This window comes from Leptodactylus fuscus, chromosome 3 (genome assembly GCF_031893055.1).
Source record: "Leptodactylus fuscus isolate aLepFus1 chromosome 3, aLepFus1.hap2, whole genome shotgun sequence".
In the NCBI taxonomy this organism is placed as follows: domain Eukaryota; kingdom Metazoa; phylum Chordata; class Amphibia; order Anura; family Leptodactylidae; genus Leptodactylus; species Leptodactylus fuscus.
Window position 1 is genome coordinate 28,767,632 of NC_134267.1, and position 26,885 is coordinate 28,794,516.

Sequence of the window (26,885 nt, forward strand, 5' to 3'; positions counted from 1 at the left end):
ATGCGCTCTGCGGGGCCCAGGCCATACAGATTACACATGTTGCATGTGCTCTGCGGGGCCCCGGCTGTACAGGTTACACATGTAGCGTGTGCTCTGCGGGGCCCTGGCCGTACAGATTACACATGTTGCATGTGCTCTGCGGGGCCCGGCTGTACAGCTTACATACATTACAGATCAGCTTTCTTACATGACAGTGAATTGATGACAAGGAGGAAAACTCAAGGACTTTACAGGGGATTGTAAGATTTTAGGGCTGAGTGATCCCCATACACACAAGCAGGAGCCGTCCAACCAGCGATTGAGAAATGAGGGCAACAAGGCCAGGCTGGAAGAGAAGGGCTGATGTACGTCATCCTGCACCCCTCCCCCTTCACCCCGAGGTTTAGTCCTACAAGTCGGGGACACTTTCTGCTGCTCCTACTGTGGTCTGGACCCCGGAGGGCCGGCACTCAGGACTGTCATCATCTTCACAGTCATCGCTCGAGGTGGAGACCATGAAGTAGAGCAAATTCTTCCAGGATCAAACATTCTCTAGTGGGTCTCACAAGTCTGTAGGTGTTCTCTATCTTAGGACCCCCCCCCCTCCCCCCTTCCCTATCCAACCCCCTCCATGCTTGGAAAGACATCTAAACTACACCGCACTGCCATAGTCCCCAAAGAATACTGCCATACTGTGCTCAAATAACAATAATACCAAAGTTCAAGTAAGAACGCCATCTAGTGCAAACAAGCATCTAATTAAATATGGGTCATTAAAGAAAAAAGCCACCCTGTGCCGAAATAATGATCATACAGAAGTCCAAAAAAAAACTCCATCTAGTGCCAACATTGTCTTACCAAATAACAGCGCCACCCTGTGCCCAAATAATAACATTACAGAGAGCAAGGTAAGAGCGCCATCTAGTGCCAACACATACTTTTACCAAATAACAGCGCCACACCATGCCCAAATAATAACACTACAGAGCTGTAAGTAAGAGTGCCATCTAGTGCCAACAAGTGTCTCATTAAATAAAGGTCTGCAGCTCTCGGACAGACCGCTATATACATGTCATGATGTCAGACGCCATTACCACGGGCCGGACCATTACAGCGGGGGGAACAATCCACTGGAAATGTTCAGTAGTAAAACTAACGAGCTGATAGAAAAACAACGCAAGCTCGTAAAACGCTTGTGTTGCCGCCAGGGCTTTTCCTGGACTTACTGCTGGAATGTGGCGCAACGCCACCGACACCTCCAGTATTTACTCTGCGCTGTATCACACGAACACTGTAGATGTAGCAGAGCTGAGGTTGTCAAATCACACAGTGGTATCTCCTTACAATATCTGTGGTTTCTGGCTACCACCAACCATACCACTGCTAGACAGGGGAGGCATCGTCCACCACTAGGGGGAGCTCCATACATACACAAGTCAGGGGAGATCTAACTCCAGCCCTGCTGAAATCAAAGCTGATGTAGGGAAATGTAACACAGTGTACAATCAATTCTGTCCTGAGATTTTATTTCACTTTGTATGCTGCCCCCTATTGGAGGAAAACTGCAGAAATTACTGCAATTAAAAAAAAAAAAAAAAAATCACATTTGAGCGATCAAATCATCAGACTAACATGCAATGAGGAGACTGATGTATAAAATACAAATAAAGTGTATACATAAATATATATGAGCAATGCCCCTAGTGGTGACTGTATAATACATATTCGGTGAGCTCCCTCTAGTGGTGACTGTATAATCTGTATGTAGTGAGCTCCCTCTAGTGGTGACTGTATAATCTGTATGTAGTGAGCTCCCTCTAGTGGTGACTGTATAATCTGTATGTAGTGAGCTCCCTCTAGTGGTGACTGTATAATCTGTATGTAGTGAGCTCTCTCTAGTGGTGACTGTATAATCTGTATGTAATGAGCTCCCTCTAGTGGTGACTGTATATTCTGTATGTAGTGAGCTCCCCCTAGTGGTGACTGTATATTCTGTATGTAGTGAGCTCCCCCTAGTGGTAATTGTATATTCTATATATAGTAAGCTTCCCTAGTGGTGACTGTATAATATATATTTAGTGAGTTCCTCCGGCAAGTTTAATCTGAATTTATACTCCAGTCACTTTCAGAGCTGCATTAACAATTCCTTTCTAGCTTTTTGGATTTAACCTCGCTGTTGCCCCCTGCTGGTTCAGTGCCTGTATGACGCAGGCTTATTGCATTGTGACCTGTTCGTGATCAGTGCTCTGCCATTGTGGAATCCATTTCTGGTACAGTGTGGCTCTGAGGGCGCTCACGCGTCTCCTTCCCTGTAATCTTCTCTTTATTGAGCGTCCTTGCAGCTATTTCGGACACAAATGTTCCAAAACAAACACATCTGAAATCTATTTTCATCCTCTGATTGCCAAATTATCGAGCCAAGGAATTAATGGCAGCAGGCGGAGGAATTTCCAGCCATCTTGGACTGATGAAGGCCAGAGTCAAGGTGTTGGCCCTTTAACGTATTTCAGCCGTGTGATAGAGCAGAAGCAGCAGGTCAGAGCGGACGGCCTGCCAGGCGGAGGGCCAGAGGGGCTGGAGACTTACTGCTGGGTGGACATTTTTAGAACGCCTGGGGTGAGCAGAGGATAGACACGGCCGAGAGAGCTGATGTGACCCACTGCTGTAGGCAGAACCAGGAAACACAACGTCCTGTCTGAACAGTGAGGAACAAAAAGTCTTGTGAGTGCCCGAACCTCCTGTGTCTCACCACTAACAGCGCCCCCAGCAGACCATAAACTACATGTGCAATAAATGCTCACAAAATACTGTAATCACTGAGCCAGGGTAGAGTAAGTGTGATCGCAGCTCTGGAGTGTAATACAGGATAAGTACTGTAAAGTATGTACACAGTGACTGCGTCAGCAGAATAGTGAGCGCAGCTCTGGAGTATAATACAAGATAAGTAATGTAATGTATGTACACAGTGACTGCACCAGCAGAATAGTGAGTACAGCTCTGGAGTATAATACAGGATGTAACTCAGGATCAGTACAGAATAAGTAATGTAATGTATGTACACAGTGACTGCACCAGCAGAATAGTGAGCGCAGCTCTGGAGTATAATACAGGATAAGTAATGTATGTACACAGTGACTGCACCAGCAGAATAGTGAGTACAGCTCTGGAGTATAATACAGGATGTAACTCAGGATCAGTACAGAATAAGTAATGTAATGTATGTACACAGTGACTGCACCAGCAGAATAGTGAGTGCAGCTCTGGAGTATAATACAGGATAAGTAATGTATGTACACAGTGACTGCACCAGCAGAATAGTGAGTACAGCTCTGGAGTATAATACAGGATGTAACTCAGGATCAGTACAGGATAAGTAATGTAATGTATGTACACAGTGACTGCACCAGCAGAATAGTGAGCGCAGCTCTGGAGTATAATACAGGATAAGTAATGTATGTACACAGTGACTGCACCAGCAGAATAGTGAGTACAGCTCTGGAGTATAATACAGGATGTAACTCAGGATCAGTACAGAATAAGTAATGTAATGTATGTACACAGTGACTGCACCAGCAGAATAGTGAGTGCAGCTCTGGAGTATAATACAGGATAAGTAATGTATGTACACAGTGACTGCACCAGCAGAATAGTGAGTACAGCTCTGGAGTATAATACAGGATGTAACTCAGGATCAGTACAGGATAAGTAATGTAATGTATGTACACAGTGACTGCACCAGCAGAATAGTGAGCGTAGCTCTGGAGTATAATACAGGATAAGTAATGTAATGTATATACACAGTGACTGTACCAGCAGAATAGTGAGTGCAGCTCTGGAGTATAATACAGGATAAGTAATGTAATGTATGTACACAGTGACTGCACCAGCAGAATAGTGAGTGCAGCTCTGGAGTATAATACAGGATAAGTAATGTAATGTATGTACACAGTGACTGTACCAGCAGATTAGTGAGCGCAGCTCTGGAGTATAATACAGGATAAGTAATGTAATGGATGTACACAGTGACTGCACCAGCAGAATAGTGAGTGCAACTCTGGAGTATAATACAGGAAAAATAATATTATTACTTCTATAGTTTGGCCACAATGAGAGACGTCATGGTAGTGGGTTGGCATTACCCCTTTAACCAATAGGGAGCATCATGAGTCACATGCTGTTTTTATATATATATATATATATATATATATATATATATATATATATATATATATACACACTATACTCCGCACAGAGAACTAATGATTATGACGATGACCATCCTCTTTCTCTTCTGTTCTTTAGCTGCTATGGACTCCTAGTACAGTATATCTTCTCTTCTCAGCTTATGTGTGCCTACGTCTGTATTATATTACTGTGTATTATCCTGTATCTGTATTACTATGCTGCTGTAACATACTGAAATTTCCCCACTGTGGGACTATTAAAGGATTATCTTATCTTATCTTGTATCTATCTATCTATCTGGTCGTCCTGGGAGTTTTGTACACAATACTATTATAAATACATTTCTGGAGAATTCCACTGAAATATCAGACGTGACCGGACAAATATTCAGATAGTCCAGGGCGGCCGCACTTTACATCTGGGGAACATTGTGTCCTGGCAGTGAGGGCCAGCCCCCAGACATGGACGCTCGGATGGGGCATGCTTGTGATTATGGGATGTAAATAGCAGATTCATCCAGCAGGAAATGTAAACTGTAGATGAGAAGGCAGCGAAAAATCAGGAGGCGGCGAAGTGTAAACATGTGATAGAAACCTTATACGTGGAAAGAGCCAGCGATCGCCAATAAATCCGGCTGCGCAGGCGATGGCGGGCGCCCCGGGCCGAGGGTCATCTCTGCTTACAATCACTTAATAGTGACATTACGGTCTAAAATATCATATGGTCCTTATACTTGTCAGAGCTGAGGATTTGTTACATGTGTATCCTCCATGCTTTACACACATTGGCCGCTCCAGGCGTTTGTTCCACTGTGTCTGCGCAGGTGGACGTAATGTCAAGAGGGATCCATTAAACCTGCCCATATTCACATGTTTCTGAGCTGCCCGGAGCCAGTATTACGGCCTGTCGTGAGGCTTTACTTTATTCTCTACGCTGACATTGCTGGTGTCAGTCTTCACTATAGTTCTGGCATGTTATTCAAGAATCAGGAGGCTCAAGATGAACAAACAGGATCAGAATATCCACTGAACCTAACTGGAGGCGATAACCTGCCTACAATGCAGCTACAGATTGCTATAAACGTGGAGGCCTGGTCATGTGACCTGCAGCGCCCCTCCCAGGCACAACTGTGTTTTGCAGGAGCAGCTGTGCACACACACAAATCATCACATATTTCTTCCCTTATTATTTTTCTCCTCTGGGTTTACAAATACCAAGGGTCTCATATTTTTTTCTGGATTCATCAGAATGAAAGCGCCGAGGTCTCCCAAGAAAAACATCGCTGGGCGAGACGATGGAAAGCGCTAAAGATTGTGTATCATGTGCAGAGTGCGGAGTCGCGTGGAGATCACTCTGAGGATGCACACGCTATAATATCTGTCTGCTTATATAATGTGGGGAGATAAAAAACAACAATATAATGAGAGCTGATGGAGGGGACTACAAGGGACATAATAGATATCACATGATAAATATTCTGTCTGTCTACAGAAGCCACTAGGGGGAGCTCACTACATACAGATTATACAGTCACCACTAGAGGGAGCTCACTACATACAGATTATACAGTCACCACTAGGAGGAGCTCACTACATACAGATTATACAGTCACCACTAGGGGGAGCTCACTAAATACAATTTATACAGTCACAGCTAGGGGGAGCTCACTACATACAGATTATACAGTCACCACTAGAGGGAGCTCACTACATACAGATTATACAGTCACCACTAGGGGGAGCTCACTACATAAAGATTATACAGTCACCACTAGAGGGAGCTCACTACATACAGATTATACAGTCACCACTAGGGGGAGCTCACTAAATACAATTTATAGTCACAGCTAGGGGGAGCTCACTACATACAGATTATACAGTCACCACTAGGGGGAACTCACTACATATATATTATACAGTCACCACTAGAGGGAGCTCACTACATACAGATTATACAGTCACCACTAGGGGGAACTCACTACATATATATTATACAGTCACCACTAGGGGGAGCTCACTACATAAAGATTATACAGTCACCACTAGAGGGAGCTCACTACATACAGATTATACAGTCACCACTAGGGGGAGTTCACTACATACAGATTATACAGTCACCACTAGAGGGAGCTCACTACATACAGATTATACAGTCACCACTAGGAGGAGCTCAATACATACAGATTATACAGTCACCACTAGAGGGAGCGCACTACATACAGATTATACAGTCACCACTAGAGGGAGCTCACTACATACAGACTATACAGTCACCACTAGGAGGAGCTCAATACATACAGATTATACAGTCACCACTAGAGGGAGCTCACTACATACAGATTATACAGTCACTACTAGAGAAGAGATAAGTGGCTCATACACCCTTACAGAGGAGATAAGTGGATCATGCATCCTCAGAGGCGATAAGTGGCTCATACACCCTTGAAGGGAGGAGATAAGTGGCTCGCACATTCTCAAGTGACACAGCTGCAGAGTTCATCTCCTCAATCTCCCTACCCAGCTCTGCTTACTTATTGTCTACAATGCATGGATGGATGGATGGAGCTCTGGATGTGATTAGTGTATAAGAATTGTGACTGCTGCTCTAGATCTGACTAGTGTATAAGGATTATGAATACTTCCTGTTCAGTAGCGGCTGTGGAGATGTATGCAGACATCTGGCACCCTCACTGCCCAGTACAGGTAGTCACTGGTTACCCTGCGGAGATCTCCTGTTTCCCATTAGACAGATGACCCCGGTCTGACACATGACAGACTGTCCCAGATTATCCCATCGGCCTCCTTGTGGTCAGTCTGTGCTTATGGTGAGTAGTGCGAGGGGCGCCGCTAAGGTCACTCACCCCTTATAACATGTAACCATGGAAAAGTAATAATGGTGAAGATTCAGAATTCAGTGCTGCATATAATCCTTCTCCACCTGTCCCAGACTGGATACAGCAGACGGCTGGTGGTAAGGATGGAGAGCGGACGCCATGAATCATCAGAATAATCAGGTTATGAAGGTATGTCCTACAGTAGGGGAGGTTAGAGATGACTCGGGTCCTGTACAGGAAGTTAGTGGGATCAAATCCACCCAAAACAAGAGACTTAAAGGGGCCGGTCGCTTCATTACCCTATTAGGATACTAACCCAGACATGACTACTACACAGCACTGGGGACGCCAGAGAGAATACTGCTGTAACTCCATACCATATCTATATTATATTACTTTGTCTCTTCTACGCAAGTTGTATCATCTCCTCTCACCTACTCATATTGTATCATCTCCTCTCACCTACTCATATTGTATCATCTCCTCTCTTCTCCCATTGTTATATTGTCTCCCCTCTACTACCATTATTGTATCATCTCCTCTCTTATACTTATGTTGTATCGTCACCTCTCTACTACCTATGCTGTATCATCTCCTCTCTTCTACCTATGCCATATTATCTCCTCTCTTCTACTCATGCCATATCATCTCCTCTCTTCTACCTATGTCGTATCGTCTCCTCTCTACTACCTATGCTGTATCGTCTCCTCTCTTCTACTCATGTCATATCATCTCCTCTCTTCTACCTATGTCGTATCGTCTCCTCTACTACCTATGCTGTATCGTCTCCTCTCTTCTACCTATGCTGTATCGTCTCCTCTCTTCTACCCATGTTGTATCATCTCCTCTCTTCTACCTATGCTGTATCATCTTCTCTCTTCCACCTATGTTGTACCATCTCCTCTCTTCTATCTATGTAGTATCGTCTCCACTCTTCTACCGATGTTGGGTCATCTCTTCTCTTTTACCTATGCTGTATCGTCTCCTCTGTTCTACCCATATTGCATAGTCTCCTCTCTTCTACCTATGTTGTATCATCTCCTCTCTTCTACCTATGCTGTATCGTCTCCTCTCTTCTACCCATGTTGTATCATCTCCTCTCTTCTACCTATGCTGTATCATCTTCTCTTTTCCACCTATGTTGTACCATCTCCTCTCTTCTACCTATGTTGTATCGTCTACTCTCTTCTACCCATATTGTATCGTCTCCTCTCTTCAATCTATGTAGTATCATCTCCACTCTTCTACCGATTTGTCATCTCTTCTCTTTTACCTATGCTGTATTGTCTCCTCCCTTTTACTTATGCTGTATCGTCTCCTCTCTTCTACCCATATTGCATAGTCTCCTCTCTTCTACCTACGTTGTATCATCTCCTCTCTTCTTCCTATGCTGTATCGTCTCCTCTCTTCTTCCTATGCTGTATTGTTCCCCTTCAATATTATATTGCACCCCCCCCCCCCGACCCCTTGTACTCACTGATTCGCTGCCTCACGTTGTTCACTTCTTCTCCCAAAGATTTGGCTTCAGCGAATCTACAAAGAGAAGAGATGAGTGAGCAACCACCCAGCTTTCCGAGGCTCCTTAAAGGCACACCTACCTAGTGTTACACAGATCCCATTCACCTGAACATGACCTGAACTGCAGTAATCACTGACTGCCATTACACAGTGGGTGGCGCTATCTACTTCTGTGTATACGGATATCAGCGGATTGGTTGGAGTTGTCGGCCCCATTGTTCTGATACGGGCGGCCCATCCTAAGGACAGATCATAAAAGACTTTTGCCCTTTAAGGACTACGGACATTTTTTGGTTCTTGGCACTTTCAGCCATATCTTATTTTTTCTCCATCCAGCTACTGATTGACCTCCCTATAGCTCAGGTATGCATATGCATGCTCCAGGGTGGGGGGCCATGAGCTACCCCTGCCCAATTAGGGTATTAGGAGAGGAGTCCGCGTGGTAACTGAAACAGGAAGTGATGTCATCTGATTGACAACATGTGACAAGGCAGCAGCTTGTATCTGCTACATAAGCCAAAGCATTGTCTCTGAACTTCACTGAATGTTCCCCTTTAAGTGGTAGTATGAGATATACACAGGAGAGACTCCGCCCACAGCGAAGAGGGTACAAATGATGAAAGAAGACCCAAGAACATCGAGGAAGGCAGCGATTTCCACTACTACCCCCACCGTCCTCCTGCATCAAACATGATCCCATAATTATCAGCACAGTCAGGCGGCGGTATTTATGGGGTGACATCACTGCGGTTTCGGCCTCCGGACATCTGGTAACTTAATAAACAATCATTTATTCTACATTCACAACTATAGAAATTTCTGCCGAATACTCAGAGTGTAAACCGCATCACAAAACAGAGGTGGTGGAGACTCACGTCACAATTGTGTAAGGTACCAGCGGCCAAAAAGGCTGATCTAGTACCCACCACCCCTCCATACACCCTAATAAGGTCACACATGGGGTCGCCCTGGCTCACCCAGACAAAGCTCACACTTCTAATACACTTGGTGATGCTGTAGACTTGTTACAACGTATCAGTGCATTATCTACAGCAGCAAAAATCTGTCCTGACCTGGACGCTACACTGCACTGACATGGGGAGGTGGGAGAGAGACCAGGGGTCTTCAATGAGGTCTGATAGAGGGGGTGCTATAATGGGAGTCAGAGGAGGGGGTGCTACACTGGGGCTCTGAGGAGCGGGTGCTACACCAGGGGTCAGAGGAGGGGGACTCGTTGGTAGCTTCTACGTTCCAGTGTATTTTAGTGGGTGGCTCTGGACTTGCTGTAGTGGTTGTACGGAGCGATATTGTGCAGCTTCTGAGGAAATATCAGACATCCTCATCTATAACCATTGTAGTGGCCCCAACCTGAGTTTGCACTTCTGGTCTTTGGAAACTGCATCTGGTTGTCAAGGAAAGACTGGAGGGAAACCTCAGAGGGTCGGAGGGCTGAGTCACTGCACATTCTGGCCCCCCGGAGCCTCCCCTGCAGTGCGTCCTGCGGCTTCCCCCTAGGGTTAATGGGATGGGATCCTCCGGTGATTCAGGACGACCACCATTAGTCAGCGGCTAAGGAGAGACGAGACGCCTCCAGTCAGCCGCAGATGTCCAGTCCTCTAATCACTTCCATCTCTGAGACTGTCCTGACACAAGGAAACGAAGCCACTGCTGTAGCATCATGTAAGATGTAACCTGCCTGACAGGGGGTATAAGAGCTGCACTACTGGCCGCAGAAATTTTCAGGCAATGAAAAGCGACAAAGAGCTTGTCTTCATGAAACTACAACAGATCAGTATGTCCACAAACCAGGAGACCCCCCAGTCCCTCCATTCACCCAAACAAACGGGCTCAGAAGAGGAGCAGTGGTGGAACGGGGTCACTGCAGCTTACATGAATGAGAGCTATGTGCAGTGCCTGGTCTGACCACTACACAGAGAACAGCGCTGTGTACTTCCTGCTCTGGAGATTGTTAAATGAGAGCAGCTGATCGGAAAGAAGGGAGGGGTCAGGAGTCAGACCCCTATTTATCTGATACTGATGTTCTATCCATAGGAAAAGTTACCAATATATTTACCCCAAAATACCCCTTTAACCACTTAAAGTTCACTTTTTTTATTCAAATTTTTGACTGTGTGTCTTCCTGTAGATCTGGTGATACCAATTATGTGTTTTGCTTTTTTTCATTAACAAAAAGGTGAGGGGTCTACTTTTTTTTATCTATGTCAGTATATAAGGGGTTAAAAGTTAGGTCTGGTCCTATTTGATAATGGGAAGGGGCCGATATTATCCAAGGTCCCCCCACCCCTGGGGTCATCAGAAATGAATGGGTCAGGAGAATAAAACAATCCTGAGGTTGGAGTGTATAAAAGTATATGCAGCTCCGCTACACCCAGAGACAACTGGGGGGCTACAGATAGGATTTCTGGCATTACAGGATTCGCGGCTCTAGCCCCCTCAGATCCAGATTTAGAGCCATTTAAAGTTACAGTGTCCCTGAACGTGTCAAAGCAGGGCTCACCTAGGACTGTAGGGGGTGCTATATTTGTATATGTTCCCACTGCATCTGTATACCCATCATGTCACCATTATTTCCATCTTACAAGAGTCCCCAAGTGCATAGAACTAGCCAAAACCTCACAGTCAAGCCCCTTGGTCTGCCTGCACCACATCCACCCGCTCAAGTCACTCACCTCTGTTTCAGAAGCGTCTTGTTGTCTTCAATGCCGACTCTGTCTGGATAATCCCGCTTGAAAATTTCAAAAGCTTCTTGGCGTCCGAGAGACATCTGTACCCCTAAGAGGAGACCCCAAAAACATGGAAATGTATAGGACCATAGATGAGCTAGATACAGAAAATCAGCACATCATATCACTGCAGCTTTATATGTCCAAACTGTACACTATAACCATGACCTATACCGAGCCACTGATGAGAAGAGCTACAATATAAAGCATGGCTGCAAGATATACCGTAATATAACAGGTGTGCTACAGAGAGCCTCACACTACAAGGGAGAATGCAGCCATGAAAGAGACTGAGAATAAATAACTCTAAACTAGAATACTGCCACTATGTACAAGAATATAACTACTATAATACTATTACTATGTACAAGAATATAACTACTATAATACTGCTCCTATGTACAAGACTATAACTACTATAATACTACTCCTATGTACAAGAATATAACTACTATAATACTACTCCTATGTACAAGAATACAACTACTATAATACTGCTCCTATGTACAAGAATATAACTACTATAATACTACTCCTATGTACAAGAATACAACTACTATAATACTGCTCCTATGTACAAGAATATAACTACTATAATACTACTCCTATGTACAAGAATATAACTACTATAATACCGCTCCTATGTACAAGAATATAACTACTATAATACTACCCCTATGTACAAGAATATAACTACTATAATACTGCTCCTATGTACAAGAATATAACTACTATAATACTACTCCTATGTACAAGAATATAACTACTATAATACTACTCCTATGTACAAGAATATAACTACTATAATACTGCTCCTATGTACAAGAATATAACTACTATAATACTACTCCTATGTACAAGAATATAACTACTATAATACTGCTCCTATGTACAAGAATACAACTACTATAATACTACTCCTATGTACAAGAATACAACTACTATAATACTACTCCTATGTACAAGAATATAACTACTATAATACTACTCCTATGTACAAGAATATAACTACTATAATACTGCTCCTATGTACAAGAATATAACTACTATAATACTACTCCTATGTACAAGAATATAACAACTATAATACTACTCCTATGTACAAGAACATAACTACTATAATACTGCTCCTATATACAAGAATATAACTACTATAATACTACTCCTATGTACAAGAATATAACTACTATAATACTACTCCTATGTACAAGAATATAACTACTATAATACTACTCCTATGTACAAGAATATAACTACTATAATACTACCTCCTATGTACAAGAATATAACTACTATAATACTGCCCCCTATGTACAAGAACATAACTACTATAATACTGCTCCTATGTACAAGAATATAACTACTATAATACTGCTCCTATGTACAAGAATATAACTACTATAATACTACCTCCTATGTCTAAGTATATAACTACTACAATACTGCCCCTATATATAATAATAAGACTACTATAATACTGCTGAGATCACTTTCTCCGTGGTATTCCCATATGCTGCTATGATTATGGGGTTGTCAGACGTGCGGGCTGGTGTCAGGCTGGAGAGCTTGTATAGAAGTGATGAATACGAGATGAGGCCACAGAATCCTTCAGCAGACACCACACCTATACAAATATAACCGGAGCGCTCTGTTGTGGTGTCAGACATGACACATTCCTTTTCTCACAGACTGCAGTGTTGGGGATGGAGTTGGTGTGACACTCTCTGTGCTCACTGGTCTGGATGATGAGACAGTAGGACAAGATCCCCTCAAAAACCTGACAGCTCATATACACTATCTGATCTCTGGGGTTCATGAACAGAATGCTAGATTTATAGTATATACTGGCACTCAGTTAAGGGGCGGGGGTATGAAGATAGAATGCAGACATTTATTCAGTATTATTACTGGTAACTAGTTATATATAGTGAGTGCGGCTAAAGTGTAGGCAGAAAGTGGGGGTCATCAGGCCCAATGCTCAGTGCAGGGGGTGCAGAGATGTGTTAGGTGAAGGATTTCAGTGCCGCAGTGGACAAAAGCAGCATATGTCCGGGAGGGTCCACTGAGAGATTCAGCCTGTACCAGGAGGAGACTCTAGCCCGGTCCAGCACATCTGTCTCCCACACCACCCTCCTCCCCGGCACCCATGAGTATCTGTTGCATTTGGAGGGTCGGGACGGTTCCAGCAGCTCTCACACATCTAGAGCATCTGCTTTGTGGATGAGAATCGTCTCTGCTGCGGGGTCTTGGGGGACAGTTTAGTGGAAATGAATCTGATTTTCGGCCATTAATTTGGACTCTCAGGCAGAGAATCGTCATTATTGACTGGGATATAAAAACATCAATGAGATTGGCAAACGGAACGCGCTGGGTGGTGAGGTAATGGAGCGCCTGCGTCCAGGACTCGTCACTGCACCTGCTCATTCTGGAAGACCAAAACCAGCCGGAGGCCAGGACCACGGCAGCTCCAGAAATCTGACCGGGGAGAAACAAACCCCATCCGGAGTGCGTCACAATAAGACGAGCACAGGTAACAGGACCGGCGACCCCCGGACACGCACAGGATTCCTCATTCAGCTTCTCTTTATCCTGTACAGACTATAAAAATGTTCACAGTAATTTTTTACATCCTTCTTTTATTCCTAAATGTGAAGTGAAATATTTTTGTAAAACTTTTCATGTTGCTGTATAGTCTGCGTCACTCCTGCACATAGGTGGCAGCGCTGCTGATGTAGATCAGTTAGCTGTCTCTGCTCTTCGCCTTTCTTCTGGCAGCAGATCAGAGTGTGTAGGTAGGAAGCGTCTAAGTCATCAGGCACAGCAGATCACACAGGACATGGAGGAGACACACAAGGCAGTCACACATGAAGTGTATGCATGTAGAGAGAGAGGAGAGGACCCATAGAAGGATCTACTGGGGAGGGATCACACACTCCTCAGCATCAGTGTCTGTCAGTGGATGGGAGAAGAGAGCACTCATAGCTGATGAAGAGAAGAATGACACTGTTCAGATACATTAGAGATACAGAGGAGAGTAACACCCTGGACACGGATCCCACGCAGCAGGTATTTCAGGAGGCAGAGGACACCCCACTGGAGACTGAGCCATGGGCAGAGGCCTCAGAAGACAAGGAGACTGCAGCCCCAAACTGAGCAGCAGCACAGAAAACCCTGAATGTTGCGAGCGTCAAAGAGACATGTGATTGCTGCTACAAATTGCTGTGTGTGAATGCAGCCTAACGTCCTGGGAGATGACCCGCTGATAGGTCAGACCAATCTAGGACAACAGCAGACCTCCACATCTGGATCCTCGGAGGTCCAGGATTTTCGGGGCTGACATGAGGAATGTGGAGTCTTTTCCATCATAGCTGTAAATCTCATCGTATAAAACCTGACATGTATTTCTGAGATTTATCCTGGATGTGTCCGCACCTGTCAGTGTGCCGCTATCTCTGCTCTGGGGGCCGATGGTGGGCGCAGCGGTGGTGGAGTCATTGACAGGTCGCCATAAGTTCTCTGGCCACAGTCCTGCTCACACAGCAGCAGCAGGCTCTCTCTGCTCTAGGGCCCAGACAACCCATCATCCTGGAGCCAACCACTTATAGCAGCCATTACACTGCACATTACTGAGGTAATCCCTCAGCTTTTCCAGAGACCCTGAATGGAATATAGATCCTTATGGCTGGGACAGTTGACCGCTGATATTGTGTCGCTCCCCATCTGCGACTAGATTGCTGCCGCTTCCTGTGGTTTCTGGATCCATCAGCAGTAGATCTGTCAGTCTTGCACGTCGCTCGCTGCGGCCACCATGGATCAGACTGATATTTAGAGTAGTCATAACTCCTACCACTAGAGGGCACCACTGACATGGAGGGGGTTACTTCTCTGTACAATGTGTAGGTAGGCGGCACGTCTCCACTTCCTTCCATGCTGCCCCCTGTTGGCACCCTCTCTCCATGATGCCTAATGGCGCCCTCTATCCAGTGTTACACACATATCCTTCATGTGCACTCTGACCAGTCAGTGACTAAACCCCATATACAATAAGCTGTGATGTCCAGTGCGTACAGATCCCGGTACTATAGCAGCCCTTCCTTGGGGTCAGACCAGACGACTGGTGGGCACCCATGAACCTATCGCTGGCTCCTTGTACACTTTTGGTAGCTATTAACCCCTGCACACTCAGAACACTCCACAAGACCGGCCTTATGGTGAAGCTCTGACCCAGCTGTCAGAATCGGATCCCTCTGATACATCCACCACCAGTGAGGGGCGCCACTGTCTCCGGATCATCAATGCTGCACGACATGGAGACCTCATGAGTCTGTGAACACTCGTATGGCGGTCTATGAGTGACAATGCTGAGACGGCTGAGCGAGGCTGCTGTGAGTCACAGAGGATTTCAGCACTGCTGAATGGTTCCAGGTTAGGATTTGGAGCAGGCTGGGGCCGCCGCTGCGCTGCTAAGGAGAACAATATGGCCATTTTGTGAGTTTCATGGAGGAACCAGCCGAGCTTTTCTTTATTACCATAAAACAGAAACAGACGGAGGCGAGTGGTCCGGGGGCCGGGCGAGGGGGCCGCACTGATCCGCTCCACCTCATGTTACAGCAGACTGAGGTGCTGCACAATATACAGGCAGCGACAAGCTCATGTGCAAGAAACAGGTGCAAAGGAGTAAGGAGAGAACCGAGGGGGGACGTCATGTACAGAGAGACTTAAAGGAATTTCTTATTAATGGATCAGTTGTTACAACTTCCAATAGCCAGCTTTCCAAAGATCCTGAAAGTCTTATAAGTCTGCATTACTTAATATTCTATCTTCTCAAGAAGCATTGCCTCAGTGTCAGTGTCTACTGTCATTTCTGCATTCTATTCTCTCAGCAGTGCACAGAAATGTTAAGAAGGGAAAGAAAAGGAGAAATAAAAATGGACACAAGAAATAGAATATTCTTGGAAACTGCAACTAGTAAAAAAGCTGCATCTGTGGGGGGTACGTCATCTCCAGGTGGTGGTGGGGTGTATGCTGAGATACGTCATCTCCAGGGGTTCGGGGGCTGTTACATCATCTCCTGGGGATACTGCATACTGTAATTACTGTAATACCGCCCTGTATATTAATACTGTGTATTGTAATAATTACTATAATACTGTCCAGTATAGTGATTCCGTGTACTGTAATTACTATATCACCCTGTATATTGACACCATATACAGTAATGCTGCCCTGTATATTGATACCATATACTGTAATTACTATAATATCACCCTGTATACTGATACTGTAACTACTATACTCCCCCTGTATACTGATATGGTAATTACTATACCGCCCTTTACTATTACTATAATACTGCCCTGTATATTGATACCATGCACTGTAATTACTATATCATCCTGAATATTGATACCATATACAGTAATTACTATAATACTGCCCTGTATACCGATACCATGTACGCTAATTCAATATGACCAGTATATGATACTTTCATAAGAACTATTTTCTACTTCTGTCATGCACCTGTCTTCCTGTGGAGGGCGCTGGTCCAGGTATCTTTGACAGTCGGAGTTCCTGGGGGCAGTGGACCCATCTGTGTAGAGTGATTGTCCTCTGTGCTGATACGAGGTGGAGCAGTGTTATACGCAGTGTCCTGATTGCGCCTCTTCTCCTTCTTCAGCATACTGACCAGGATATCTGCAGACCATCTATAGGAAGATCAGACTGTACAGGGGCAGATCCGGGTGTATGAGGCAAGAAGAGTCTGCAGGACCAGAGGATACAGGAGGGCGAGAGGAGTCTGTAGGACCAGAGGATACAGGAGGGCGAGAAGAGTCTGCAGGACCAGAGGATACAGGAGGGCGAGAGGAGTCTGCAGGACCAGAGGATACAGGAGGGCGAGAAGAGTCTGCAGGACCAGAGGATACAGGAGGGCGAGAAGAGTCTGCAGGACCACAGGGTACAAGAAGTTGAAGAAGTAGTCAATTATCATATTTCTGTGGGCCTAGCAGACCTGTGGATATTACATCTTGGGGGTAATAGGCCACATCCTTTAAATCCTGCTGTGGTCACATAGCGCTGCTACTACTATCTATAACTGCAGATATTTAGATTTCCAATAAGCATTAGCACCAAAACAGCTTGCACGTGATTTGCTCCGGTCTATGGGGTGAAGCTACAGTGGTGAAGGGGTTAATCCATCAGGCTACAGAGCTACAATTCTGTGTCATGAAGGTGGAGAACAGTAGTGGATCACCAGCCCAGCTGGGGGCGCTATACTGAAGCCACAGAGAGTGAAGCCGTGGAGCCCCTATGGCAGTGCCTTATAGCTGAGATGGTAGAACAGTGTGCACTGTGTTCTATGTGGCGGGGTAAGGATACTGATTTCGCTGTCTCTCTGCTGCAGGAGATCTCGCAGCTTCTTCACCTCTTCTGGTTGGGGGGAGGAGCCTGCAGGACTTTCTGTGGATATTTCGGGAGAGTGGACCCTCCTGTCTGACGCCTTCTTCTCATGGAGAACCCTCTGCTGGGAGAGGATATTATTAGTGCACCAGAGTCATGTGACAACATTCGCCGTATCATCCATCAGTGCCTCCCTTGCTGCTAAGCGGCTATATACTTTGGCTCCGCCCACATGACTGTGGGCAGCTTTATTAGCGGTGCGGAGCTGAAGGATCAGGATCTCTGCTGAATTTTAGTGAATGGAAATAATTTTGTGCATTAGATGAGTGCAGGGAGGAGACAGCTGTGAACCTGCACTGAGACACTGTAACAAACCTGCAGATACAGTAAAATATCTAAAACAAGGGGAGGATTTGGAAACAATTGTGAAAAATCTCACAAAAAAAATTACATAGAACTGGGGCGAGCCAGAGGATCCGACGCTTAGACACCATTCAGACTGATATGACAATGTGGAGCAGACATCGGCACGCCAATACTCAGACAGGACCGGACCAAAATCTTCATCAACCCTAATGGAACGTTACCTTAAAGAAGCTGAAACAATGGAGGATCTTGCGCATGTCAGACCCAACGTCCAAGATGGCGTCAGGGTCTTGGTCATCCAGGAAGACGTGGAGCCGCTCTTCAAGTCTGGAGGGAAAGAGATGGGAAAGTGGTGAAGACAGGAGGGCGTCATGGCCGAAACTAGAACTCCTGAGACCTCCCGGTACTACTCCACCTCCAGACCTGAGAGCTCCCAGTACTACTCCACCTCCTACCTGAGATCTCCCAATACTACTCCACCTCCTACCTGAGATCTCCCAGTACTACTCCACCTCCAGACCTGAGCTCTCCCAGTACTACTCCACCTCCAGACCTGAGACCTCCCAGTACTACTCCACCTACTACCTGAGATCTCCCAGTATTACTCCACCTCCAGACCTGAGGCCTCCCAGTATTACTCCACCTCCAGACCTGAGGCCTCCCAGTACTACTCCACCTCCTACCTGAGACTTCCTAGTACTACTCCACCTCCAGACCTGAGACCTCCCAGTACTGCTCCACCTCCAGACCTGAGACCTCCCAGTACTGCTCCACCTCCAGACCTGAGACCTGCTCCACCTCCAGACCTGAGACCTCCCAGTACTACTTCACCTCCAGACCTGAGACCTCCCAGTACTGCTCCACCTCCAGACCTGAGACCTGCTCCACCTCCAGACCTGAGACCTCCCAGTACTACTTCACCTCCAGACCTGAGACCTCCCAGTACTGCTCCACCTCCAGACCTGAGACCTGCTCCACCTCCAGACCTGAGACCTCCCAGTACTGCTCCACCTCCAGACCTGAGACCTGCTCCACCTCCAGACCTGAGACCTCCCAGTACTACTTCACCTCCAGACCTGAGACCTCCCAGTACTGCTCCACCTCCAGACCTGAGACCTGCTCCACCTCCAGACCTGAGACTTCCCAGTACTACTCCACCTCCAGACCTGAGACCTCCCAGTACTACTCCACCTACTACCTGAGATCTCCCAGTACTACTCCACCTCCAAACCTTAGACCTCCCAGTACTACTCCACCTCCAGACCTGAGACCTCCCAGTACTACTCCACCTACTACCTGAGATCTCCCAGTACTACTCCACCTCCAGACCTGAGGCCTCCCAGTACTACTTCACCTCCAGACCTGAGACCTCCCAGTACTGCTCCACCTCCAGACCTGAGACCTCCCAGTACTGCTCCACCTCCAGACCTGAGACCTCCCAGTACTACTCCACCTACTACCTGAGATTTCCCAGTATTACTCCACCTCCAGACCTGAGGCCTCCCAGTACTACTTCACCTCCAGACCTGAGACCTCCCAGTACTGCTCCACCTACTACCTGAGATCTCCCAGTATTACTCCACCTCCAGACCTGAGGCCTCCCAATACTACTCCACCTCCAGACCTCAGATCTCCCAATGCTTCTCCCCCTCCAGACCCGAGACCTCCCAGTACTACTCCACCTCCCGACTCGAGACCTCCCAGTACTACTCCACCTCCAGACCTGAGGCCTCCCAGTACTACTCCACCTCCAGACCTGAGGCCTCCCAGTACTACTCCACCTCCAGACCTGAGGCCTCCCAGTACTACTCCACCTCCAGACCTGAGGCCTCCCAGTACTACTCCACCTCCAGACCTGAGACTTCCCAGTACTACTACTCCACCTCCAGACCTGAGACCTCCCAGTACTACTCCACCTCCAGACCTGAGATCTCCCAGTACTACTCCACCTCCAGACCTGAGACCTCCCAGTACTACTCCACCTCCAGACCTGAGACCTCCCAGTACTACTCCACCTCCAGACCTGAGACCTCCCAGTACTACTACTTCACCTCCAGACCTGAGACCTCCCAGTACTACTCCACCTCCAGACCTGAGACCTCCCAGTACTACTCCACCTCCAGACCTGAGACCTCCCAGTACTATTCCACCTCCAGACCTGAGACCTCCCAATACTGCTCCACCTCCAGACCTGAGATCTCCCAGTACTACTTCCCCACCTGTCACAGCAGAATGTGACAACGAAGTTCTTCCGCAGATAAAGCCGAAAAATGCTGTTTCTTAATTCCTAAAGAAACTTTAATCAGATTGTACAAATTCTGCAGTGTGAGTCTCACCCACCACCTCTCACAGTCTCTTTACCACCTGGACGGGCTCTACTACAGGACCATACAAAGGAGGAGGAGCTGCTGATACCTCACCAATATGAACAGGGACCAGGCTGCAGGATTTTGTATATGATGAAACTAGAACTCCTGAGACCTCCCGGTACTACTCCACCTCCAGACCTGAGAGCTCCCAGTACTACTCCACCTCCTACCTGAGATCTCCCAATACTACTCCACCTCCTACCTGAGATCTCCCAGTACTACTCCACCTCCAGACCTGAGCTCTCCCAGTACTACTCCACCTCCAGACCTGAGACCTCCCAGTACTACTCCACCTACTACCTGAGATCTCCCAGTATTACTCCACCTCCAGACCTGAGGCCTCCCAGTATTACTCCACCTCCAGACCTGAGGCCTCCCAGTACTACTCCACCTCCTACCTGAGACTTCCTAGTACTACTCCACCTCCAGACCTGAGACCTCCCAGTACTACTCCACCTCCAGACCTGAGACCTCCCAGTACTATTCCACCTCCAGACCTGAGACCTGCTCCACCTCCAGACCTGAGACCTCCCAGTACTACTTCACCTCCAGACCTGAGACCTCCCAGTACTGCTCCACCTCCAGACCTGAGACCTGCTCCACCTCCAGACCTGAGACCTCCCAGTACTACTTCACCTCCAGACCTGAGACCTCCCAGTACTGCTCCACCTCCTACCTGAGACTTCCTAGTACTACTCCACCTCCAGACCTGAGACCTCCCAGTACTGCTCCACCTCCAGACCTGAGACCTCCCAGTACTGCTCCACCTCCAGACCTGAGACCTCCCAGTACTGCTCCACCTCCAGACCTGAGACCTGCTCCACCTCCAGACCTGAGACCTCCCAGTACTACTTCACCTCCAGACCTGAGACCTCCCAGTACTGCTCCACCTCCAGACCTGAGACCTGCTCCACCTCCAGACCTGAGACCTCCCAGTACTGCTCCACCTCCAGACCTGAGACCTGCTCCACCTCCAGACCTGAGACCTCCCAGTACTACTTCACCTCCAGACCTGAGACCTCCCAGTACTGCTCCACCTCCAGACCTGAGACCTGCTCCACCTCCAGACCTGAGACTTCCCAGTACTACTCCACCTCCAGACCTGAGACCTCCCAGTACTACTCCACCTACTACCTGAGATCTCCCAGTACTACTCCACCTCCAAACCTTAGACCTCCCAGTACTACTCCACCTCCAGACCTGAGACCTCCCAGTACTACTCCACCTACTACCTGAGATCTCCCAGTACTACTCCACCTCCAGACCTGAGGCCTCCCAGTACTACTTCACCTCCAGACCTGAGACCTCCCAGTACTGCTCCACCTCCAGACCTGAGACCTCCCAGTACTGCTCCACCTCCAGACCTGAGACCTCCCAGTACTACTCCACCTACTACCTGAGATTTCCCAGTATTACTCCACCTCCAGACCTGAGGCCTCCCAGTACTACTTCACCTCCAGACCTGAGACCTCCCAGTACTGCTCCACCTACTACCTGAGATCTCCCAGTATTACTCCACCTCCAGACCTGAGGCCTCCCAATACTACTCCACCTCCAGACCTCAGATCTCCCAATGCTTCTCCCCCTCCAGACCCGAGACCTCCCAGTACTACTCCACCTCCCGACTCGAGACCTCCCAGTACTACTCCACCTCCAGACCTGAGGCCTCCCAGTACTACTCCACCTCCAGACCTGAGGCCTCCCAGTACTACTCCACCTCCAGACCTGAGGCCTCCCAGTACTACTCCACCTCCAGACCTGAGGCCTCCCAGTACTACTCCACCTCCAGACCTGAGACTTCCCAGTACTACTACTCCACCTCCAGACCTGAGACCTCCCAGTACTACTCCACCTCCAGACCTGAGATCTCCCAGTACTACTCCACCTCCAGACCTGAGACCTCCCAGTACTACTTCACCTCCAGACCTGAGACCTCCCAGTACTGCTCCACCTCCAGACCTGAGACCTGCTCCACCTCCAGACCTGAGACCTCCCAGTACTGCTCCACCTCCAGACCTGAGACCTGCTCCACCTCCAGACCTGAGACCTCCCAGTACTACTTCACCTCCAGACCTGAGACCTCCCAGTACTGCTCCACCTCCAGACCTGAGACCTGCTCCACCTCCAGACCTGAGACTTCCCAGTACTACTCCACCTCCAGACCTGAGACCTCCCAGTACTACTCCACCTACTACCTGAGATCTCCCAGTACTACTCCACCTCCAAACCTTAGACCTCCCAGTACTACTCCACCTCCAGACCTGAGACCTCCCAGTACTACTCCACCTACTACCTGAGATCTCCCAGTACTACTCCACCTCCAGACCTGAGGCCTCCCAGTACTACTTCACCTCCAGACCTGAGACCTCCCAGTACTGCTCCACCTCCAGACCTGAGACCTCCCAGTACTGCTCCACCTCCAGACCTGAGACCTCCCAGTACTACTCCACCTACTACCTGAGATTTCCCAGTATTACTCCACCTCCAGACCTGAGGCCTCCCAGTACTACTTCACCTCCAGACCTGAGACCTCCCAGTACTGCTCCACCTACTACCTGAGATCTCCCAGTATTACTCCACCTCCAGACCTGAGGCCTCCCAATACTACTCCACCTCCAGACCTCAGATCTCCCAATGCTTCTCCCCCTCCAGACCCGAGACCTCCCAGTACTACTCCACCTCCCGACTCGAGACCTCCCAGTACTACTCCACCTCCAGACCTGAGGCCTCCCAGTACTACTCCACCTCCAGACCTGAGGCCTCCCAGTACTACTCCACCTCCAGACCTGAGGCCTCCCAGTACTACTCCACCTCCAGACCTGAGGCCTCCCAGTACTACTCCACCTCCAGACCTGAGACTTCCCAGTACTACTACTCCACCTCCAGACCTGAGACCTCCCAGTACTACTCCACCTCCAGACCTGAGATCTCCCAGTACTACTCCACCTCCAGACCTGAGACCTCCCAGTACTACTCCACCTCCAGACCTGAGACCTCCCAGTACTACTCCACCTCCAGACCTGAGACCTCCCAGTACTACTCCACCTCCAGACCTGAGACCTCCCAGTACTACTACTTCACCTCCAGACCTGAGACCTCCCAGTACTACTCCACCTCCAGACCTGAGACCTCCCAGTACTACTCCACCTCCAGACCTGAGACCTCCCAGTACTATTCCACCTCCAGACCTGAGACCTCCCAATACTGCTCCACCTCCAGACCTGAGATCTCCCAGTACTACTTCCCCACCTGTCACAGCAGAATGTGACAACGAAGTTCTTCCGCAGATAAAGCCGAAAAATGCTGTTTCTTAATTCCTAAAGAAACTTTAATCAGATTGTACAAATTCTGCAGTGTGAGTCTCACCCACCACCTCTCACAGTCTCTTTACCACCTGGACGGGCTCTACTACAGGACCATACAAAGGAGGAGGAGCTGCTGATACCTCACCAATATGAACAGGGACCAGGCTGCAGGATTTTGTATATGATGAAACTAGAACTCCTGAGACCTCCCGGTACTACTCCACCTCCAGACCTGAGAGCTCCCAGTACTACTCCACCTCCTACCTGAGATCTCCCAATACTACTCCACCTCCTACCTGAGATCTCCCAGTACTACTCCTCCTCCAGACCTGAGCTCTCCCAGTACTACTCCACCTCCAGACCTGAGACCTCCCAGTACTACTCCACCTACTACCTGAGATCTCCCAGTATTACTCCACCTCCAGACCTGAGGCCTCCCAGTATTACTCCACCTCCAGACCTGAGGCCTCCCAGTACTACTCCACCTCCTACCTGAGACTTCCTAGTACTACTCCACCTCCAGACCTGAGACCTCCCAGTACTACTCCACCTCCAGACCTGAGACCTCCCAGTACTATTCCACCTCCAGACCTGAGACCTGCTCCACCTCCAGACCTGAGACCTCCCAGTACTACTTCACCTCCAGACCTGAGACCTCCCAGTACTGCTCCACCTCCAGACCTGAGACCTGCTCCACCTCCAGACCTGAGACCTCCCAGTACTACTTCACCTCCAGACCTGAGACCTCCCAGTACTGCTCCACCTCCTACCTGAGACTTCCTAGTACTACTCCACCTCCAGACCTGAGACCTCCCAGTACTGCTCCACCTCCAGACCTGAGACCTCCCAGTACTGCTCCACCTCCAGACCTGAGACCTCCCAGTACTGCTCCACCTCCAGACCTGAGACCTGCTCCACCTCCAGACCTGAGACCTCCCAGTACTACTTCACCTCCAGACCTGAGACCTCCCAGTACTGCTCCACCTCCAGACCTGAGACCTGCTCCACCTCCAGACCTGAGACCTCCCAGTACTGCTCCACCTCCAGACCTGAGACCTGCTCCACCTCCAGACCTGAGACCTCCCAGTACTACTTCACCTCCAGACCTGAGACCTCCCAGTACTGCTCCACCTCCAGACCTGAGACCTGCTCCACCTCCAGACCTGAGACTTCCCAGTACTACTCCACCTCCAGACCTGAGACCTCCCAGTACTACTCCACCTACTACCTGAGATCTCCCAGTACTACTCCACCTCCAAACCTTAGACCTCCCAGTACTACTCCACCTCCAGACCTGAGACCTCCCAGTACTACTCCACCTACTACCTGAGATCTCCCAGTACTACTCCACCTCCAGACCTGAGGCCTCCCAGTACTACTTCACCTCCAGACCTGAGACCTCCCAGTACTGCTCCACCTCCAGACCTGAGACCTCCCAGTACTGCTCCACCTCCAGACCTGAGACCTCCCAGTACTACTCCACCTACTACCTGAGATTTCCCAGTATTACTCCACCTCCAGACCTGAGGCCTCCCAGTACTACTTCACCTCCAGACCTGAGACCTCCCAGTACTGCTCCACCTACTACCTGAGATCTCCCAGTATTACTCCACCTCCAGACCTGAGGCCTCCCAATACTACTCCACCTCCAGACCTCAGATCTCCCAATGCTTCTCCCCCTCCAGACCCGAGACCTCCCAGTACTACTCCACCTCCCGACTCGAGACCTCCCAGTACTACTCCACCTCCAGACCTGAGGCCTCCCAGTACTACTCCACCTCCAGACCTGAGGCCTCCCAGTACTACTCCACCTCCAGACCTGAGGCCTCCCAGTACTACTCCACCTCCAGACCTGAGGCCTCCCAGTACTACTCCACCTCCAGACCTGAGACTTCCCAGTACTACTACTCCACCTCCAGACCTGAGACCTCCCAGTACTACTCCACCTCCAGACCTGAGATCTCCCAGTACTACTCCACCTCCAGACCTGAGACCTCCCAGTACTACTCCACCTCCAGACCTGAGACCTCCCAGTACTACTCCACCTCCAGACCTGAGACCTCCCAGTACTACTACTTCACCTCCAGACCTGAGACCTCCCAGTACTACTCCACCTCCAGACCTGAGACCTCCCAGTACTACTCCACCTCCAGACCTGAGACCTCCCAGTACTACTCCACCTCCAGACCTGAGACCTCCCAGTACTATTCCACCTCCAGACCTGAGACCTCCCAATACTGCTCCACCTCCAGACCTGAGATCTCCCAGTACTACTTCCCCACCTGTCACAGCAGAATGTGACAACGAAGTTCTTCCGCAGATAAAGCCGAAAAATGCTGTTTCTTAATTCCTAAAGAAACTTTAATCAGATTGTACAAATTCTGCAGTGTGAGTCTCACCCACCACCTCTCACAGTCTCTTTACCACCTGGACGGGCTCTACTACAGGACCATACAAAGGAGGAGGAGCTGCTGATACCTCACCAATATGAACAGGGACCAGGCTGCAGGATTTTGTATATGATGGGGACATAGCGCTGAGTGATATCATAGTATCGCACAAGATTGGATTAGATACACAGCTCAGCAGACAGTAACACACATCATAAACTTAGATACACAGATCTGTGTTCATCATTCCTTTAACACAGTGGTTCTTAACCTTGTTTGAGGTACCAAACCCACCAGTTTCATATGCACATTCACCGAACCCTTCTTTAGTGATGAATCAATTATGATTTATTTCCAAATTCAAGACATAGGTATATGTTTTTGTACTGGTACACAAAATGAAGCGTGCACAGGGCCTAGGGTTCGATCGAACCCTGGTTAAGATTAACACATCTGTTTTTAGGCTGTTACCTCTGGATCTCCTCTGGGGTCAGCTCCGTCGTCCTCGGCTCCCCAGTAATCAGGGCAATCTCATCTTTAAGACCTTGGATCTCTTTCTTGAGACGTCCAATCATCTGAGGGACATCAAGAAGACACAATCCGTGACATGTGCAAGAGACTCGTGATGTATCAGATCATGTTACAGAGGACAGCAGTACAGAGTATTTCAGAAGAGGTGTGTGCTGATCTCATAGAGGTCACAGGGTGAGAGTTACATAGTGGGAGGAGCAGGGTCCCCAGCAGTACAGAGTATTTCAGTAGAGGTGTGTGCTGATCTTATAGAGGTCACAGGG

The 26,885-nt window shown here is 48.2% G+C and overlaps 1 protein-coding gene across 1 annotated transcript in view; it reads right to left on the reverse strand.

The window, feature by feature from the left end:
* KIF6 (kinesin family member 6) overlaps positions 1-26,885 on the reverse strand; it is a 56,537-nt gene that overhangs the window by 11,163 nt on the left and 18,489 nt on the right. The window contains exons 7-12 of the mRNA XM_075267350.1: positions 26,563-26,666; positions 18,249-18,354; positions 17,641-17,782; positions 16,783-16,956; positions 11,206-11,308; positions 8,475-8,530 (exon numbers count right to left, since the gene is read on the reverse strand). Of these exons, the coding sequence (XP_075123451.1) occupies positions 8,475-8,530; positions 11,206-11,308; positions 16,783-16,956; positions 17,641-17,782; positions 18,249-18,354; positions 26,563-26,666 (685 nt within the window). The remainder of the gene's footprint in view (positions 1-8,474; positions 8,531-11,205; positions 11,309-16,782; positions 16,957-17,640; positions 17,783-18,248; positions 18,355-26,562; positions 26,667-26,885) is intronic.